This window comes from Benincasa hispida, chromosome 9, assembly GCF_027475165.1.
Source record: "Benincasa hispida cultivar pf3 chromosome 9, pf3_genome.v1.1, whole genome shotgun sequence".
In the NCBI taxonomy this organism is placed as follows: domain Eukaryota; kingdom Viridiplantae; phylum Streptophyta; class Magnoliopsida; order Cucurbitales; family Cucurbitaceae; genus Benincasa; species Benincasa hispida.
This window is the reverse complement of record NC_143486.1, coordinates 80,395,334-80,417,328: the sequence shown is the minus strand read 5'-3', so window position 1 is coordinate 80,417,328 and position 21,995 is coordinate 80,395,334. Positions and strand designations below refer to the sequence as shown.

Here is a 21,995-nt window from a genome sequence, read left to right as displayed (position 1 = left end):
AAAGGAAGGTCGAAGGTTCAAAATTCGACTTACCTAGGTCGAATTTTCAACCCTCGACTTATTTAAAAAAAAAAAAAAATATTTTTACAAATAGTTTGAAAACAACGATATTTTCTTAAATAATTTTTAAAAGGACAATATCCTTTTAATTTTCCCCATCTTCGACTCTAAATTTTTTTCTCCACCATCACATATTATATAATAATAATAATAAATAAATAAAAAAAAGATCTCCTCCCTCATACTTGAAAATACGTAATTCAACTCGGGCAATATCAACGTGCCGTAATGAAACAGAGAACCAACTGATGATGGAGTATCCAACTTTAAAGGAGGCCCATAACTTTAGCCTCTATCTCTTAAGTTCTAACTATCTTCAACTGCCACTTCCTCGGAGCTCAGTGGCTGGCGCCGCTGTACGGCACTCTTCTTTGATGTTAAAACCCTTTCTTTCGATCCTCTTCCATCTCCGGCTGCCACCATGCAACCGTCTCCCTCGTTAATTACTGGCCCTGTCAGAACTCTAACGACCACCGCCCGACCTTCCGCGATCATCATCCAAGCCTATCAGCAGTACCATCAACCTAATCCAAATTTCATTAGTTTTTTTGGGTATAGACCTGACCTTGTCGGTGCTTGTACCCGTAGATTTTCTGCTTGTGCAAGTCCCAGCTCAGGGCCTCAAGTTCCGGCCACTTCTGCTCCGTTAATCCAATCTCATCTTGGCGCTACGTCTCGGATGTCGACACTGGGAAAGTTGGATACCATCGAGGAGGAGCTTGAAAAGGTCATATGCCTCTAATTGCTGGATGCCTGTTTAATTCATCAGTAGCTTTTGTAGTGTGACAATATCTCTTCGTGGGATTTCAGGCCATTTATCGATGCCGATTCATGGCATTTTTGGGCGTTTTAGGGTCTTTAATTGGCTCGGTACTCTGTTTCATCAAGGTATGATGATTCATTTCCGGCTCTCTATCATATTGTTCTATTGTCATAGGCCATGATGTATGTTTCATTGGTCTGTGTTAAGAGATCTTCGTTCTATTTACTCGAAATTGCTTATTTCGTATCTTCGTTCTAAGGCTATTATTAGTTGATTAGTTTGGTCTGCGTTATAAAGACATGATGGTGGCAAAGCTCCTTGAAATTACATTTAAGAGCAATGAACTAAGGATGTAGCTCGTCTAAACCAATTGAGATTCGTGAATGTCTTTTTCCAATAAAGTTGTCAACAATAGAAAGTGAACTTCCTTTATGACTTCCCTTCGCTCCTTTAAGTACATATTTGGAAGTGATTTTAATATAGTTATAATAACTTTTGTTATGTTCAAAACCACTCAAAACACAACTTAATCACTCAAAATTAATTTAATATTTAATTTTTTACACTTTTAAATGCAATTTTCATATCATCAAAATTGGTTTTGAAGGATTAAACATATGTTTAAAGTGATTCAATCACTCCCAAACATGCCCCAAAGTACTTCTCTCCTTCCTTTATGACTTCCCTTCTCTCATTTCAATAAATGTGACTTGATTCGATAGACCAGCATATTTTTAAAACTTTAGTTTGTTTTATCAGTGCTTCAAACTATTCCCTTCTTATTCCATCCATGGATTGTGGATGAATTGTTTACAGGTAATTTGTTTTAGGTTTACTTTTTGTATGTGGGCATTCTTGTAAGAGGCAGAGACATGGATGGTCTCGCATACAAAAGTATACACGCAAGTTCTGTTTGATAATGTTGTCTAGGACAAGAATTGTAGGATTTAGAACTGTCGGGAGTAAATGATCTGAAGATTTTTTTTTTTTTGAAGAAACTGTAATTAGTTGGAGACTATATGGTATCTTCGTCTTTATGCTCTTGTAGATTGGTAGTTAAATAATCATTAACACCACAAGTTGATTGATGTTCCATAAATTTCTTACTTTCAATAAGTATATGATACGTGCTCTGCCTTTCTCGATATTCCAATTTTATACTTTGTGTTTGTGCAATGCAGGGGTGCGTTCATGTAGCAGCATCTTTCTCAGAGTACTTTGTAAATCGTGGAAAAGTGATCATGTTGCTAGTTGAGGCCATAGGTACTCTCGAATTAATGTCCTTGTCTTTATTTCTATTTGTCTAATGTGTGTTAAATGTTCGTAATTTTGCTATAAAAAATATCTTTGAATCATCATAGAAATTTTTTTTGATCCAGTGCCAAGTTTAGGTTGCATACTGGGTCACACGATCTGTAGAAGTTACACGTTTTCATTATTGATAGGTGTTTTGATAGCAATTACTCACTGAATTGAACCAATTTTTTTGAAGTGCATAATACTCAACTGAGGAATGTGATTCATGTATATATATTTGGTTTATATGCTTTTGATCCTAAACATAAAAGTATATGCAACTTCCGACTGTCCAAGTTCTAAAAACACTGTTACTTTGCACATCAAAATGCCATAACTTGGTTATAATAACATACTGTAAATGATCTTTTGACAGTATATCAGTGTCATGTGGATTAAAGATAATACTTTACATAATGAGTACCAAAATTTTACATCCAACCAAATATAAAATAAATCAATTTCATTCATCCCCGATAAGTAGTTGTGGCGCTTTCTTTGAGAATTTGATAAGGTTATTATGAATATACATGCCCTTTCCCTTTGAATGGCTCTCGAAGGGGTTTTTGAGAGGTACTACTACAAATCCATTGAAAGTTATTTCTGAATGGGTTCCCTTTCTTCTCCCAGTTTGTCCTGTTCTGTAGGCGATAAATGCTGGGTTGAATATTTATTTTTGGGAAGACAAGTGGTTGTAGATAGATCCGTTTTCTCTTTGTTTCCTTGTCTTTATCATTTTCCTCCTTGAAATTTTACTATGTTGCCTCTATCCTTCCATCTTCCAGTAGCTTTTCATCTATGGTTTTCGTGCCCCCTCTTTGATAGGGAGTCTAACGCGTGCTTCTTCTTTGTGTTTTCCCATCTTTTCCTTGCTCAAAATCCCTGAGAATATTAATATTATTCTTAAATGTTAATGATTTTGTTTGGCAGATCCTCCATTGAATTATACAGTGGATCTCGTGTAGAGGTTTTTGCCCACTTTGATTGGGATTTAGTGTTCTATCCTTTCTGGGGGAGCAGTCGAGGATTTGGATTATCTCTCATCTTGTCAGTTTGTTAATTCAGTGCAGAGTAACTTTTTTGGGATGTTTAACTTCAACTTGGCCTGGTCAAAGAGTTGCAGCTTGGTGTTGTGGGAGTTTCTTATTCTTTCCCATTCCCTCTTTAGTTAAAAAGGCTACATGTTGTGGTTTGCTCGTCTTTGTGCTATTGTTTGGAGTCATTGGAGAGAAGGAAATCATAAGATTTTAAGAGGGATCAAGAGACCTTTCGGATAAGTGTGTTCCTTTGTTAGATATCATGCCTTTCTTCGGGTCTCCTTGTGTAGAGATTTTTGTAATTACCCTTTAGGCCTTATCTTGCTTCACTGGAGCCCCTCTTAGGTTGGTTGGACTATTCTTGGATTTCTTTTCTTCTTCTTCTTGTTTGTGTTTTTGTGTATTCATTCATTTTATCTCAGTGAAGGCATCGCTTCCTATAAAAGAAAAAAAAAAAACAAAAACAATTTTCAAGGTCATTGATATCTTGTTTCAATTGGTATGCAGATGTGTATCTCTTAGGAACTGTGATGCTAGTCTTTGGCACGGGTCTGTATGAGCTGTTTATCAGCCATCTTGGAAGTGCACGGTCATCATCAAAGAGTAGCGTCGAGCATAAATCAAACTTATTTGGCTTGTTTACTTTAAAGGTGAGTGGATCTTATCCGTGTAACCGTGATACAGTTTCTCTACTGTTACCTGCCACTTGGTGGTTCTTATTATTGTGATTGATTGTAGTTCTTCAGTCTGAGTCTGTTTGTTTATGGGTTAAAAATTACATTTGTCCCTAGGAAAATTTGTTATATTTAGTTCTTGAACTTTGTGACGTTGGAGTCCCTATCATGAAAGCCGTATTAAAGTGAATCCGTGTGTAAAAAAGTAAAAGTAAAGGTCATATGTGCAAAAAATAAGTAATGGACTAGTGGGATCTAGGGAACTGCCATGTCAAATCCACAGTTTAAAACTATAGGAACTATGTTACACATAAAAATACTTGAACTGAATGTGTTTTTAGACCTTGTTTATTCAGATGTACCTGTTTCTGAGGTATGAATAACATTCTAGTTATCGTTGGATGTTTGAACTGTAATTGATCTGATTTTGCTACTCAAGCCTAAAAATGGATTTTGATAATCCCATACCCAATATCTCATTGATTTCAAAGTATCAAAATTTTTACCTTTAAGTGGTTCAATTGAATCCAAGTGATCTGATATTAACTTGCACACTAGAACACATAGGGGTTGTTTGAGCCCCCAACTTTAAGTAATTATAATAGTTGGTGTTTTTCAACTATTATAATCTATAGTTAACTATAAATATTACTATTTTAAATCTTTATTTGTTACAGTGTTTATTATTTTTTACTCATCCTCTCTCTCTCAGTTATCTTGTTTACTATTTTCTACGTAGACTAAAATAGTTTACACCTCAAACACAAACTATTATAACCCACAGACTATAATAACCATTGACTATAATAATCAACTCAACGTCCCAAATTTCTCCATATAGATTATCTAATGTTCCTTTATATTAAAGGGTCTCCTTACAGTTTTATATGATTGTATTTCTGCAGGAACGACCTAAATGGATGAACATGACGACCGTTAACGAACTGAAAACAAAGCTGGGGCATGTCATAGTGATGCTGCTTCTAATTGGGTTCTTTGACAAGAGTAAAAAGGTGGTTATACAATCTCCAGGTGATTTGCTTTGCTTAGCTGTTTCAATATTCCTTTCCTCTGTTACCCTGTTTTTGCTGACTAAACTAACTGAATGAAGGTAATTAGATATGTACAAATATATATGTGTAATACCCTTTCTTTTGGTCTTTTTAGTTATTTGTTTTCCCTTTTTTTGCCCCCCTTGAAAACAGTTAGAAACCATGAAATGTTATTGTAAATGGGTGTGTAAGATTACTGTAAGAAGATGCTGTTGGAGTGTAGATTGGACTGCAAATGAGTGAATAAATAAAGCAATGAAGGTTTGAGAATAAGAACTGTAGAATTGTACAAGCAATGGGAATTTTGAGAGTGATGTGTTACTATACTTTTTGGGAAAATAAATAATTTACACTCATAGCAAATACTTAGAATTATACAACCCAACCAAGAATGTAGTAGGAAAAGTGCATAAATTTTATACAAACATTTCTAAAATTGTGTACAGCCAAAAGGTAATTGATATATATTTATTCTCTTAAGTTTGGAAGTTCAAATCTTTATACCACACTTGTACTTCAAAAAAAAAAGAAAAAAAAAAGAAAAGTCCATACATACATATCAAGTTCTACGAGGAAAAAAAAAACAATAATCTTGTCAAATCACCTAGAATAATACATAGCGTTATATATATATGAACCTTAAGTTATTAATGGTTCAATTTCCTCCCTAGAGTCGTAACGACTTAAATTTATGTTATATTTCTACGACGCTACTATGTGTATGTATAGGCTTGATAATAAATCTCTTGAGGAAAAATTAAATAAAAGAAATAAAACTTTTATTTTATAAACAAAAAGCTCAAGTAATAAAATCTTGAAAACATTGTTTGGGGTACTCCTGACAAAAAATTTAGAATAAATAACAATTAAACAAATTAACCAATGGACAAATGAAATAATCATGAATTTTAGAATGCTAGACTCCTAAATCAGACCTTATCAAAAGAGGCCTAAGTGCGGAAGTGATGACATATCCAAATGACCAGATCACCGATCTCTCCTGTCATTTGCCGGTCTATCCTTATTTTTACTTGAAAAACATGAAAGGAAAAGGATAAATATATAAATACACTAAAAAAGCAACTCACTACTGGGCCCATTGAGTGAACTATTAGACTCCCTATCGGGGCTAGGTGCACATTACGCATTGTAGGCATAGGCATAAGCATAAGGGGCGAACCCGAAGGCACACTTTCGTAGCTAGTGACCTCGGAGGGACACAATCATAAACATAAGTGGTGATCCCAAGGGACCCGTACATAGGTATAAGGTATGAGTTTGAAGGCTCACTACTTACAATGTGCATAGTCGGTAAGAAGGCTAACAACCACTATAATTCAACTTAGGCATAAGCATACAATTATAGTCATAAATCATGCTGAAGAAATTTCAAAACGGTCTCTAAATCCATCTATTAGTAAAAAATGTATAAAAAACATACTATCAAGATTTTCATGGCAAAAACACGAGTTTCTACGACTCCAACCGACCAACAAACATGTTATAAAAATCCAAATTAACATCAAGACCAATACTTAACTAGCACACACTTAGGTTCGAGAGTGAACCGGCGGTGGGTAACTTATCTTGATATTCAAGCTCAACTATCAGCAATTAAACCTCCACTTAGCTTTGAAAAAAAAAAATCTCAATCAAGGCACCTGGACGAAAAAAATATAAATAACCTTAATTTCAAAGTCCAAAGCCCAAATCCAAGACAAACATTACACAAAACTAAAACCACCTACCCAACATTTGGTTTACTCCAACCCATTACAAGATTCCGCCCAGAACTCCAACCTAAATGTAAACAAGAACCAAATACTCAATTTATTTATAACAATTTTTCCCAAACTTCATAAGTCGCGACACCTTAAAACTTACCAAAGAAAACAACCAAGAATCGCATTTGGCATTGTCGGACAGCACACTTGTAGCTTCCAAAACTTCCTTCAACCTTTCCAACATAGCGGATGATCCAAATTAGACCAAACCCAAATGGACATTTTAAAAAAAACCCACACAAGAAAAGCCAAATAAGCCTTAAATCTCACCCACAAATCCAAGATTTCTGACGAACGGAGCCAATGAACAGAAAGGACGAGCCACTGGCCGAAAGAGTGGCTGAAATTGTCGATGGAACTGGACGGCAAACGAACTAGAATGGCACTGGCGAGGGCTGAGGTGCGGCTGGGCTGAATGTCAAATCCTATTCAATCCTATAAGGAGGTTTTATGGCAATTTGAACTAATCCTATATGAAGAAATTTATATTTTTCTTGATGTTGAAGAATTGATTGTCTTGAGACTAAACGAAGAGTTTCTGAGAGTTCTGTGGTTCTAATTCTATAATCTTGAAGAAAATCAAAATTTCCTATTTGATAAATAATTTTAATATCTACTTTTGATATATTCCAATTATGGAGGTTCTTTTCTATTTTTGTTATTTGAAGCTCTACACTGTTGACTATGAAGAGTTGAGAATTATTTGTAAAATCTTCAATTATGTTTGAGTCTTTTGTAATATGTGCTTTAGAGGTCTTTTCCTAGTTTTTTTTTTGGTGTTTTGTCTTGAGAGAAAAAGAACCTATACTCTGTCAAAATTTAATAAAGGTTCTTTAATTCTATACACCCGTCTTGTTATTTCAAAACCCAAAAGTCAAATAAGTCTTTAGCATTTGTATATTTTGAATAACTATTCTATTTATATCAATAATTTTTAGCATTTTTATATTTTCAAGACCTACTTTAATTTTCCTAGAGTTTTCTTCATCATTTCCCACCGTTCCATTATATTAAACTTAATCTCATCAATACCCACATATTCATCTTTTACATAATTTCTATCTCATACAATCATCATTTCCCTCAATTGCCACGTGTCAAACATGCATGCCCACTAACTACATGCACCTCTTCCAACATGCATCCACAAGAATGGTATCGAAGCCTTGCATGTTAGTAGAGTGGATTAGTTCAATTAAATTAGCGTTAAAGATTTATAAGCCTTTGTCTTAATAATATTCTAAATATCTTTTGTGGTAATAATCAAGTTTTGCTAAATAATTCTATTGAATAGCACTTTGGTAAATCTTGTGTTCCCGACAGCAGAATCGTAAGACCGTTAGTAAGCTTGGTGTTCCATTGTTGTAGAATTTTAGCATCTTGATTGCTCTTCACAATAGATAATTAGAACCTTAATAAGATTTTAAACTTTAAATTTTTAATGTCAAAGTTAATTGGAAAAATACTCTCTAAAGTACATATTACAAAAGATTCAAACATAATTGAAGATTATACCATAGTCAATAGTGAAAAGCTTTAGATAGCAAAAACAGAAAAGAACCTCCATAATTGGAATATACCAAAAGTAGATATTAAAACTATTTATCCAATAAGAAAATTTGACTTTCTTCAAGAAAATAGAATCAAAACCACAAAACAATAAGCCCCAATTTAATAAACCTCATAAACTCTTTGTTTATTCTCAAGACAATCAATTCTTCAACACCAAGAAAAATATAAATTTCTTCATATAGGATTAGTTCAAATTGTCATAGAACCTCTTTATAGGATAGGATTAGATACCTTAATTCTTTTACTATTATGTGATAGACGACATAGAAACTTTTCAAATTCAGTACTTTTTATAGTTGAATCAAATCTAGAGAGAGGACCCGTTTACTTTAATTGTTAACCAAACTTTTCAGTTTCATCAAGTAACCCGAATATACTTCAATCTTTATTATTGCTTTATATTAAAATTCTAAACATGAACTGGGAACCACAAACTGAATCCATTGGAGGAATATTTCGAATACACTACAAATTACTGCATACAATTTTATCCCCTAAAACTCTAAGACTTCTCCTAAAGATCAAACCCCTTTAAAGAAAGCCAATACTGAATACTCAAACACTTTTACTCCAAAAATGTTATCTTGGAATCAAATTACTCATAATCCCATATGGAATTTAGAAGACGCCTTTAAACCATCGATTGAGAACCCAAAATTAACCTAAAGTGTTGAAACGAAAATGGAAGTGTAGAAATACAGTTTCAATCTTAAAAAATGGAACTTCCTAGATTTTCTACTATGTATGAACCTCCTCAACCAAGTATTTCTATAAACCTTCAAGGAGTACGTTTTGTAATACAATACCACAACCTTTTTATACAAAAGATAAGGATCCAACTATATTTCCAACTCATTCTGATTTGCAAAACATTAATCAATTAAATGTTATTTCTAAACTCTTTATAATTAACAAAATAGAATTAGATAAAGAATTTTGGTCCGACAAAAATAAACTTTTAAGAAATATATTTTTTGAATCCTTTAATAAAACTGAACAAAGTGTGGTTCATGATGAATATTACAAAACAATGGAAAAACTTAAAATAAATAAATAAATAAATAAATAAATAAATAAATATATTTCTTCCATTGGATGAAATATAGGACATTATTAAAACATAACATCTCCTTCATATCAAACTATTAATACAAATATCTCTTCTCCTACATGGGAGACTACACGTCCTAAAAAATACATAACTTCTACTTATCTTCTTTTGAAAGAAATTAAGTTTCAAAATAACAATGATCAATAAGTGATAACTTCTCCTTTCAAAATGATTGACGTACTTGAAAGCGAAACAAAAATGCCTTCATTAAAAGTTATTAAAAATATATAATCCCAAAAAGGTAGGCTTGTTGAGTTGGCAATCTGGCCACTCACCTAATCAAAGGACCGCCTCAAAGGTAGAAGTTCCCAAAACACTCAGGATTAAGGTCATGTCACTTATGGTCGTTTAGGTGAGATGTAAATCTCAAGTATCAACGACGTTATATAAAGAGACGAATCATCTTGTGGTTCGATCTTATACAAACTCTTTGTATAGGACACTCCCACTCGCATGTCTCCACATGAATGGTCAGATCAACCATTCACAATAGTTGTAAACCTCTACAAAGTGGGCCGTATCCGTAGTGTCACCAAGAACAGGTATACCTCCTTAATCCTTATACTACATACCTTTTTAGGTTATTAAGACATGATCTATTTGTATATCTCATATACATGCTTAAGTTTACATACAATAACCATGGAGCTTTGTTTATTGGATATGAGTAAATGTAAAATAAAATAACTCTTATTTTATTCATAACAATGTATACAGTGTTTATAAACTACGAGACTTCGGGAGAATCAGGACACCACTCCCAACATTTCCAACCTTGTCCAAAACTTCAAGATTTTAGATGGTACAACGATGTTTTCTTAGGAAAAGTCTATAGCCGAACAAACTGCAATAATCAATATTAGAAAGAAAAATTCCTCTTAGGAATACCAAAATTGTTTATTGAAAAGGTACATCAAACAATAAGACAAACTTATCATGGTACAATTCCTTTTGGTAATATAACCTACGGTGAACTAATTAACTTTATATACAATGAAGGTTTAGCTTTATGCACAGACCTTAAACTGAAAGCAAAAATGAAAAATGAATTTCATAAGCAAAAAGCAAGAACTTGAATCATTTTGTACTCAATATGGTTATGAGAAAATACAAGCTCCATCAGCAAGAACACGACCAAGAAATTTAGGAAAAAAAAATTAACAGGAAATTTTATAGAACCCAAGGATATTTTCAAAATAATCAAAACAAACAAAATTATAAATTAAAACAAAAAACAAGATTTAAAAATACTAAGAAGAGAAAAGAAATTACTTTGTTATAAGTGTAGGCAAAAAGGACACATAGATTCCAACTGTCCAATGAAAGGAAAAATTAATAGCTTAGAAATAGAAGAAGATTTAAAAATTCAATGATTAAATTTATTAACATCTCCAGATCCTTCCTCTTCATTAGATAGCAATGAAGAATCCTCTTATGACCAAATTTTTGCAATCCAAGAAAATACTGATAATTTTTATTCCGAAACATCATTATCCTCTTGTGAAAATCAAATAGGAACATGTACATGCAATAAAACTATAAATGTCATTTTAAGAGACCAAAAAATTCTTTTTGAAGTTATTAGTCAAATTGAAAATTCATAAATTATAAAAGAATATTTTGAAAAACTTAAAGATCTTATTATAGAATAACCTAAACAATAAAATTTCCAACATTACAATCTTAAAGAGATATTTTCTCGCTTCGAACCTAAAACAAAACCAGTAACTATTCATGACCTTCAAAGAGAAATAAATACAATAAAAGAAGAAACATCTAACATTAAAAAAAGAAATTTCTCAAATTAAATTTGAACTCTCATCACTTCAAACTAATAAATAATTGATCAACCTTCCACTTTTCAAAATCCTAAAAACATTAAAATTAATAACAAAACCAATGAAATTTCTCATAAATTTTTTATCAATCTTATCAATAAAGTTTAATTACAAAAATGGTACTCTATTATTAATCTTGTCATAAATAAGGAATACAATTTAATTTGACTCAAGAGCTTATTAAAACTGTATACGAGAAGGTTTAATACCCTACCAAATACTTTGAAAAAACTTTAGGAAAATATGGTATCAGTGGTCAAAGATTACAAATTTGCGACAAACTCTCAAATGCACATATTTGCAATCAAGGATATTGTTTTAAAAATACATTTATATTAGTTAAGGACTTAGATGATGAAATAATATTAGGAACTCCATTCCTATACCAACTTTATCCATTTTCGGTAAATGAGAAAGGAATAATTTCAAATATTTTAGATCAAAATATTACCTTTAAATTTGTAAATCTCATATCCACTAAAACAATACATTCTTTCAACATTCCTCAATATTTAAAATTATTAATTCTATCAAAAGAAAAACACAACAAATACAATCTCTAAAAGAAGAAATAAATCATAAAAGAATTGAAAAATAAATAGATGATCCTTATATTCAAAATCAAATTAATCAATTCAATAAATTAATTGAAAAGAAAATATGTGTTTCCATTCCTAATGTCTTATGGGAAAGAAAGCAACATATTGTCAGCCTCTCATATATTAAAGGTTTTCATGAATAAAAAACTCCTACCAAAGTAAGACCTATACAGATGGATGCTGAATTATTAAAACATTGTCATAAAAAAATTCAATAATTTTTAGAAACATTACTCATACGACCTAGTAAATCACCCTGGAGTTGTGCAACTTTTTATGTTAATAATCAAGCAGAAATTGAACGAGGAGTGTCTCATCGTGTAATCAATTACAAACCTTTAAATTTTGTTTTAGAAGGATACGTTACCCCATACGAGCAAATTCAAATTGCTGAAAAAAAAAAGTATAAAACAACATTCAATGTTCCATTTGGACAAATATCAATGGAATGTAATGTCATTTGGATTAAAAAATATCCCTTCTAAATTTAAAAATATAATGAATGACATTTTTAGTCCATGTTAAGAATTCACAATTGTTCATATTGATGATGTTTTAATCTTTTCACAATCCACATAACAACATTTTAAACATTTGAAAACATTTTTTTTACAAAATAATTAAACAAAATGGTTTAGTTGTTTCTCTATCTAAAATAAAATTATTTCAACAAAAAATAAGGTTCTTAAGATACCATATTTTTTAAGGAAAAATAAAACCTATTCAACGATCGATAGAATTTGCTAATAAATTTTCAGATGAAATCACCAATAAAAATCAATTACAAAGATTTTTAGGTTGCTTAAATTAGATATCAGACTTTATTCCAAATTTGATACAAACATGTGAACTTTTATATAAAAGACTTAAAACTCCCCCTCCATGGACTCATCAACATACATGCACCATTAAAACTATCAAAGGTGTAGTCAAGAGTTTTCCATGTTTATCCATCATCTACCCACATGCATTACTCATTGTAGAAATAGATGCACCAGATATAGGATATGATGGTATTCTCAAACAGTCTATTAATGGTCAAGAACAACTAGTTAGATATAATTCGGTATCTAGCTAAGATCTCAAAAAAATTATTCAACCATAAAAAAGAAAATTTTATTAGTTGTTTTATGTACAAACAAATTCTAAAGTGATTTAATCAATAAAATCTTTTTTAATATGTGTTGACTGCAAAGCAGCTACAGATGTTTTGCAAAAGAATGTTAAAAATCTGGTTTCTCGACAAATTTTTTCCAGATGACAACCAATACTTTCTTGTTTTGACTTCAAAATTGAAGCTATAAGAGGAAGTACAAACTCTCTTCCCGATTATCTTTGAATGAATTTCTTCAAGGAAAGAGTGAAAGAGAGAAATAAAAGAAAGAATGAGTTCTACTTGCAAGAAAGAAAAAAAGAATGATCGTGATCAAGAACAAAAACAACGATCAATACTTCAACAAACCAAAGCCTCGTACTCTCAACGTTTCAATTTCTCAAAGGAGAATCATCATAAGCAATCGAGGATTGAAAAGGAAAAAATCCTCAAACAATACCGTTATCAAATCAATTTCAAAATTTGGGATCACCATCCCATCAAGGCCTTCTGTCTTGACGATAAACTCTCCTATCAAAACTAAGGAGTCATCCACTCCTCCAACCACTTACACCCAAGCCATTACAAACTCAAATTCTCAAATTTTGGAAGTTATACCCTCAAACAAAACCTTTAATTATCGACCATCTTCATCTACTTCTTACCATGATAAAATCTAAATTTTATATATTACAACTCTTAAGCCAAAATTCCTAGGTAACTCAATTCGTGAAATAGTCCAAAAAGCATTTTTGTCAAATTTTCATTTATTCCAAATCAATCACAAAAAAATCGTTTATTCTATGAATTTATTCTTGTTGATACCGATTTAATTGAAATTACTCATAACAAAAACAAAGACGACCCTAACAAAATTGTCTTTTCAAAAGTTAGGATTCTTCATGTCCTATCTTCAATCAAATGGAATCAAAATATTTATACTGAAAAACTATTTTCTCATCAATCTCTTCCACAAACTTATTCTTACATCGATCATCAAAATGCTTGTAAAATATGTTTTGGTTAAACAATTTTAATCATTCCTAGTTCATAATGTTTGAAAAAACATGTATGCAAAATTTTCCATTATGGTTTAATGATTGGTGGGATATATTTAGCCTTAATGAGGTTATCCTACCATATCCAATTCTTGAAAGTTTTAAATACTTTTCAAATAACATTTTCTCATATTCTTTTAATATAACTCTACGTTTTTCAAATTATTTTCATCCGGCATGGATCTTTTGCTGGAATTGCTCAATTATAAAATCAAATGGAATCTCCTGTCTTTCTCGAACATATAGAATCAAATGGTGGGACAAATTCAACACGGCTGTTGCTTAAAAAAATATGGTGGAAAAATAGTTTTCCATCTATCCCTACAATATGAAGCCAAACTTAAAAAAAAAGTCAATAATTTTTTTACTCATAAATCAAAACTGGTGGCAGCAATGGCAAGTATAAAAAAGAAGAACTCAAGATTATCGTTCAATAAATTTCGTCTCAATCCAATATCAATCAAGAAGAAAATACATCCAACATTTGAGAAGATGATGAAAATGAATTTACAAATTTTATGCATCACATTTATACTCCATCTCAATCCACCAATCCAAATTAGTAGAAGATAGAATTCTCAAATTACAGATGAAGAAAAAAGTATTGTACATGTGTCACTGTGTCAAAGTATTGTACAGATAAAATTTTAGACTTTAAAGTGTCATCTTCGGTAAAAACGTGTCCTACAATCCATGATGTAAAGAATAATGTGTTATTATAAATTATAAACGTGTCCTGTTAATGTAATGCATGAAAAGCTTCTCATCTATATATAAAGAAAACTTAGTATGGATCGAGAGGAGGGGTCTTTTCCTAGTTTTTTGTGTGTTTTATCTGGAGAGAAAAAGAACATGTACTTTTTCAAAATTTAATAAAGGTTCTGTAATTCTATACATTCATCTTGTTATTCCAAAACCTAAAAGTCAAGTAAGTTCTTAGCATTTTTATATTTTGAATAACTATTCTATTTATATCAATATTTTTTTAACGTTTTTATATATTCAAGCACCACTTTAATTTTTCAAGAGTTTTCTTCATCATTTTCCACAATTCCATTATATTAAACTTAATCTCATCAATACCCACATATTCATCTTTTATATAATTTCTATCCCATACAACCATCATTTTCCTCAATTGCCATGTGTCAAACATGCATGCATCCACCAACTATATCACCTCTATTTGATTCTGTATGTTTGGGAAAGACAGGAGATTCCATTTGATTCTATGATTAAGTAATTCCAGCAAAAGATCTACGGTAGATGAAAATAATTTGAAAAACGTAGAATTATGTTAAAAGAATTTGAGAAAATGTTATTTGAAAAGTATTTAAAACTTCCAAAAATTTGGTATAGTAGGATATCCTCATTAAAGCCAAATATATCTCACCAATCATTAAACCATAATAGAAAATTTTGAATACATATTTTGTCAAACCTGATGAACCAGGAATGAGTAAAATTGTTTAACCAAAACATATTGTACCAAACATTTTGATAATCGATGTAAGAATAAGTTTGTGGAAGAAATTGATGAGAAAATCTTTTTTTGGTATAAATACTTTGATTCCATTTGATTGGAGTTAGAACACGAAGAATCCTAAATTTTGAAAAGGCAATTCTGTTGCGGTCGTCTTTGTTTTTATTATGAGTGATTTCAATTGAATCGATATCAACAATAATAAATTCATAGAATAAACGAGTTTTTTGTGGATGATTTGGAATAAAATGGAAATTTGACGGAAATATTTTTTGGATTGTTTCAGCAATTGAGTTACCTAGGAATTCCGCCTCAATAATTATAATATATGAAGTTTGGGTTTTATTATGGTAAGGAGTAGATGAAGATGAAGATGGTGGATGACTTCTCAGTTTTGATAAGAGAAGAGTTTATTGTCATGGCAGAAGGCTTGAAGGGATGGATGATACCAAAATTTGAAATTTATTTGATAACGGTATTGTTTGAGGATTTTTCCTTTTTGATCCTCCACTGATTGCGATGATTCTCTTTTGAGAAATTGAAACACTTGAGAGTACGAGACTTTGGTTTGCGGAGGTGTTGATCGTTGTTATTCTTGATCACAATCATTATTTTCTTCTTTCTTGCAATTAGAACTTATTCTTTGTTTTCTTTCTCTCTTTTACTCTCCTTTCCAATCTTTCCTTGAAAAAATTCTTTTGTAAGATAATTGGGAAGAGAGTTTGTACTTCTTTTTATAGTTTCAATTTTGAAGTCAAAACAAGAAAGTATTGCTTGCCATCTAATAAAAATTTGTCGAGAAACCAGATTTTTAACATCCTTTATAAAACATCTGTAACTGCTTTGTAATCAACATGTATTAAAAAGCTTTTGTTGATTAAATTACTTTGGAATTTGTTTATTCATAAAACAATTGATAAAATTTCATTTTTTATGGTTGAATAATTTTTTTTTTGATATTGTAGCCAAATACCCGAATGATATCTAACTAGTTGTTCTTGACTATTGATGGACTATTTGAGAATGTCACCATATCTGTTTCTACAATGAGTGATGCATGTAGGTTGATGATGGATAAACATAGAAAATTCTTGACTAGACATTTGCTAGTTTTAATGATGCATGTATGTTGATGAGTCCATGGAGGGGGAGCTTTTTTAAGTCTTTTATATAAAAGTTCACATGTTTGCCTCAAATTTGGAATAAAGTTTGATATATAATTTAAGCAACCTAAAAATCTCTATAATTGATTTTTATTAGTGGTTTCATCTGAAAATTTATTAGCAAATTCTATCGGTCTTCAAATAAATTTTATTTTTCCTTGAAAAATAGCATATCCTAATAACCTTATTTTTTTGTTGAAATAGTTTTACTTTAGGTAAAGAAACAACTAAACCATTTTGTTTAATTATTTTGTAAAAGATTTTTAAATATTTAAAATGTTATTTTATGGGTTGTGAAAAGATTAAAACACCATCAATATAAACAATTGTGAATTCTTGATATGGGTTAAAAATGTCATTCATTATATTTAAAATTTAGAAGGGGCATTTTTTTAGTCCAAATGGCATTACATTCGTATTGTCCAAATGAAGCATTGAATGTTATTTTAGCAATTTGGATTTCCGGAATCTAGATTTCATATCGAATTTTGAAAAGACTAAGACATTTCTTATTCAGTTGATTAAGTCCTTGTTTGGTATAGGGTAACGTATCCATTCTAAAACATAATTTAAAGGTTTGTAATTGATTACCGGACGAGACACTCCTCGTTCAATTTCTGCTTGATTATTAACATAAAAAGCTGCACAACTCTAGGGTGATTTATTAGGTCGTATGAGTCCTTTTTTCTAAAAGTTCTTGAATGTAACGTTTTAATAGTTCAATATTCATTTGTATAGGTCTTGCTTTGGTAGAAATTTTTTATTCACGAAAACCTTTAATATATGGCAGACTGATAATATATTGCTTTCTTTCCCAGAAGGCATTAGGAATAGAAGCACATATTTTCTTTTCAATTAATTCATTTAATTAATTAATTTGGTTTTAAATATAAGGATCATCTAGTTTTTTTTTTTCAATTCTTTTATAATTTATTTCTTCTTTTAGACATTGTATTTGTTGTATCTTTCTTTTGATAGAATTAATAGTTTTAGATATTGAGGAATGTTAGAATAGAATATATTGTTTTAGTGGATATGGGATTTACAAATTTAGAGGTAATATTTTGATCTAAAATCTTTGAAATTATTCCTTTCTCATTTACCAAGAATAGATAAAGTTGGGATAGAAATGGAGTTCCTAATATTATTTCTTCATCTAAATTCTTAACTAATATAAAAGTATTTTTAAAACAATATCCTTGATTGCAAATATGTGCATTTGAGAGTTTGTAGCAAATTTGTAATCTTTGACCATTAACACCATGTAATTTTTCTGAGGTTTTTTCAAAGTATTTGGTAGGTATTAAACCTTATCGTATACAGTTTTGATAAGCTCCTGAGTTGATTAAGACCTTAGAAGTTAAATGGTCTTCCTTATTTATGACACGATTAATAATAGAGTAACATTTTTGTAATTGAGCTTTATTGTTAAGATTGATAAAAGATTCATGAGAAATTTCATTGGCTTTGTTATCAATTTTAATGTTTCTAGGATTTTCAGAAGTGGAAGGTTGATCAATTATTTGTTGAGTTTGAAGTGATAAAACTTCAAATTTAATTTGAGAATTTTCTTTTTTAATGTTAGATATTTTTTCTTTTATTGTATTTATTTCTCTTTGAAGGTTGGGAATAGTTATTGGTTTTACTTTAGGTTCGAAGCGAGAAAATATCTCTTTAAGATTGTAATATTGGGAAATTTGTTGTTTAGGTTATTTTATAATAAGATCTTTAAGTCTTACAAAATATTCTTTTTTAATTTATGGATCTTCAATTTGACTAATGGCTTCAAAAAAAAAATTTTGGTCTCTTGAAATGACATTTATAGTTTTATTGCATGTACATGTTTCTGTTTGATTTTCACGAGAGGATAATGATGTTTTAGAATTAGAATTATCAGTATTTTCTTGGATTTCAAAATTTTGGTCATAAGAGGATTCTTCATTGATGAAATGGAAGGATCTAAAGATGTTAATAAATTTAATAATTGAATTTTTAAATTTTCTTCTATTTCTAAGCTATTAATTTTTCCTTTCATAGGCCAGTTGGAACCTATGTGTCCTTTTTGATACATTTATAATAAGTAATTTCTTTTCTCTTTTTATTATTTTTAGATCTTCTATTTTGTTTTGATTTATAATTTCGTTTGTTTTGATTATTTTTAAAATATTCTTGGATTCTATAAGGTATTCTGTAAAAAAAATTTCTAAATTTCTTGGGTTGTTTTCTTACCAAGGGAGTTTGTATTTTCTCATAACCATATTGAATACAAAAAGATCCTACTTATTGCTTTTGCTTATGAAATTCATTTTTCATTTTTGCTTTCAATTTAAGGTCTGTGCATAAAACTAAACCTTCATTGTTTATAAAGTTAATTAGTTCACTGTTGGTTGGATTATCGAAAGGAATTATACCATTATAAGTTTGTCTTATTGTTTAAGTACCTTTTCAGCAAACAATTTTGATAATCCTGAAAGGAACTTTTTTTTCCAATACTGATTACTGCAGTCTGTTTGGGTGTAGACTTTGCTTAAGAAAACATCTTTGTGCTATCTAAAATCTTGAAGTTTTGGATGAGTAAGATTGGAAAGTATTTCAGAACTTCATTCTGTAAATCAAAGTTGCAACGACATCCTGTGTTTGATTGATTCCTGAGTCATTTTGTTCAACTTTAATGGCAGTTAATATTCTTGTTTTGTCATTTGAGGATACACAATTATCCTACCATCCTTTTAAATTTCCAGTGAATCTAGAAATTAGCATTTGAGGAATTTGGTGATCTGTAGTTTGGTATATCTTGTAAGCAGTGGCAGCTAAGGTCATCTTATACATTAAATTTAGAATTTGAAGTTCAGTCATGCCATCTATGTTCCATTCATAGATGTCATTTCCTATATATTGAGTCTGGGTTAATTGTTGTCTTTCTTCATATTGCATGACAGGAAGAGAAGGTCTGGAATTTCTTAATTTTGGATATCTAGAATTTGTTATCTTTTGAAGAGTAAGATTCTGAAATTGTTCTTCCAGGTTGTTATTAAAATTGTCTTCTAGTTCATGTATGTCATAATGATTTTCACCCGAAGTCTCACTAAGGGTATTAACTTTTGATGTTGATGTATTTAATGCTTTTTATGAGTTTAGATTTAAGTTTTATAATTGAAGGTTAATGTTATCTAAAATATTGTTAGATTCTTTACTTGAAAAAATAATTAATTTTAAATCTTTATTCGAAATTTCAAAAGGTTTAAACAAAGGTTTTGTCTTATCAATTGGTTGAGGTTGTTATTTATAGAATAATGTTGGGGTTCGAGTTTGGATTCTATTTTTTCCACTTGATTGGATATTGTATGTAAAATTTTATTGGAATAATTATTATGTAATTGTCTGATTTGGGAGCTGGGAACTCAGTTATACAAGATGGAATTCACTCCTTCCCCGAAGTAGGGGTAAGTAGATAGATTGCTCCCTTAAGGGTTGATTCCAGGTCTTGAACATAGTGGCCACACTTTTCTTTGGAAGAGAGGACTCAGTCATAGTCCTATGACTTATGTTTATTAGAGGGATTAGTGGTACTTAAAGAGTTAGATGTAACTATAGGGGCATAACGGTAAATTGATCCAACTATACTTATGAGCGATTTGTGAAGGGTTATCGCACTGTTGATTGGTTGATATGGGCACAAAATATATCTGCAGTAAGGAGAGTGAAGCTGTCGGTCTTTAGTGAAGTGTCCGACAGTTAACGGATGGTGGATCCCGTGACTAAAGAGTTTAGTCAGTTATTTACGTACCGTTGGAGCTTCAAGCTACAGGTCCATAAGGTCCCCTTGGTAACTCAATGGATTCAAGTTGAGAATCAGCTCTTGGAGTTGATTTGAAATGTTCAAATTGATAAGAGGAAATTCAATTATATATGATATAATTGGTGTGATGTATGAGATATATCAAGTGCATGATTAATATAAATATGATTTACATTAAGTACCATAAAATAGAAAAAAACTATGGTTTATATGTTTCATGAGATGAAATATTAAAACTATAGGTTATAAATATAATATGGTAAGTTGGTTATCATATTTATTTATAATAATATTAATTATTTGATAATTATTTCTTTTTCTCTAATAACCAATTGAGTGGGAGGTTATTGGTGATCATATAGTAACCGTGAGATAAAAGGAAAAATATTTTCCTAAAATTAGATGTTACTTGATTCGAAAAAAAAAACTCACGGTTAAAGCTATCAAGTGAAATTGTTTCACTAAGCGGTAGCTAGTAGAGATACTAAACAATCATGGACTAAAACTATACGATAGTTCTTTCAGCTGATCATAGCTAAACGATCGCTTGACATTGTCTATACGATAGGCTGCCGTCTTCTACACGATTGAGCACATCGTCTATACAATAGACTGTGTCATCTCCCACTTGCTCAATCGTCTACACGATCTTTGTTCCTCCAGTCTCTTTCTCTAACCAAGATCATACAGAGCCCACAACTCTTGGATTCTCACACCGAGAATACCAAGGTAACTATTGTGGTGGTGTTCTCACTCAACTTGATTGATATCGAGGTTTTAGAGGCCGTTCGTTGGGTTCTTGATCGTTGGCCGTTCGTTGAGTTCGTGCTGTTGATCGTGTTGTTGTACCGGTTGTTGTGTTCGAGCGTTGCTATTCTTAGACACTGGTAGATTGATCGAAGGAGTTTGAAGAATGGTTCTTCAAAGGTATGTATATTTTATCCCTTGATTATCTTGCCTGCATGCTGTAATTTCTAGTTGTTGCATGACCTGTTAATTTCCGTTTTGTGACTGTAATTGTTTGTGTTCAATTTCAAATGGAACTTAGAACGATCATTCCGCTGCTCATGGAAATCCTCATGTATGATTTCCTTCAAGAAAGTATTTTAGAACTTCGTTCTTGAAATTGGACGGGTTCTCCTATAAAGTTTTTGGTAATGGTGTAAATAAAAAACTTTGTTCGTGCTGTTGATCGTGTTGTTGTACCGGTCGTTTTGTTCGAGCGTTGCTATTCTTAGTTACTGGCAGATTGATCGAGGGAATTTGAAGAATGGTTCTTCAAAGGTATGTATATTTTATCCCTTGATTATCTTGTCAGCATGCTGTAATTTCTAGTTGTTGCATGACCTGTTAGTTTCTGTTTTGTGACTGTAATTGTTTGTGTTCAATTTCAAATGGAATTTGGAACGATCATTCCGCTGCTCATGAAAATCCTCATGTCTGATTTCCTTCAGGAAAGTATTTTAGAACTTCGTTCTTGAAATTGGATGAGTTCTCCTATAAAGTTTTTGGTAATGGTGTAAATCAAAGTTGCAACAACATCTTGTGTTTGATTGATTCTGAGCCACTTTTTTCAACTTTAATGACAGTTAATATTATTGTTTTGTCACTTG

The 21,995-nt window shown here is 31.0% G+C and overlaps 1 protein-coding gene across 6 annotated transcripts; it reads left to right on the top strand.

The window, feature by feature from the left end:
* Positions 1–241: 241 nt before the first annotated feature.
* LOC120086339 (uncharacterized) lies at positions 242–21,288 on the top strand. 6 transcript variants are annotated; one of them, XM_090318061.1, is made up of 6 exons: positions 242–787; positions 871–948; positions 2,005–2,086; positions 3,664–3,806; positions 4,736–4,862; positions 21,164–21,288. In XM_090318061.1, exons 1-6 carry the CDS (start codon positions 482–484, stop codon positions 21,271–21,273), a joined length of 846 nt encoding a protein of 281 aa, XP_090174187.1. In that variant the 5' UTR covers positions 242–481; the 3' UTR covers positions 21,274–21,288. The 6 variants fall into 6 exon arrangements, with proteins under 6 accessions (XP_090174187.1, XP_038898877.1, XP_038898876.1 ...); XM_039042949.2 differs by lacking the exon at positions 21,164–21,288 and adding an exon at positions 15,782–16,237; XM_039042948.2 differs by lacking the exon at positions 21,164–21,288 and adding an exon at positions 15,776–16,237.
* Positions 21,289–21,995: the final 707 nt, after the last annotated feature.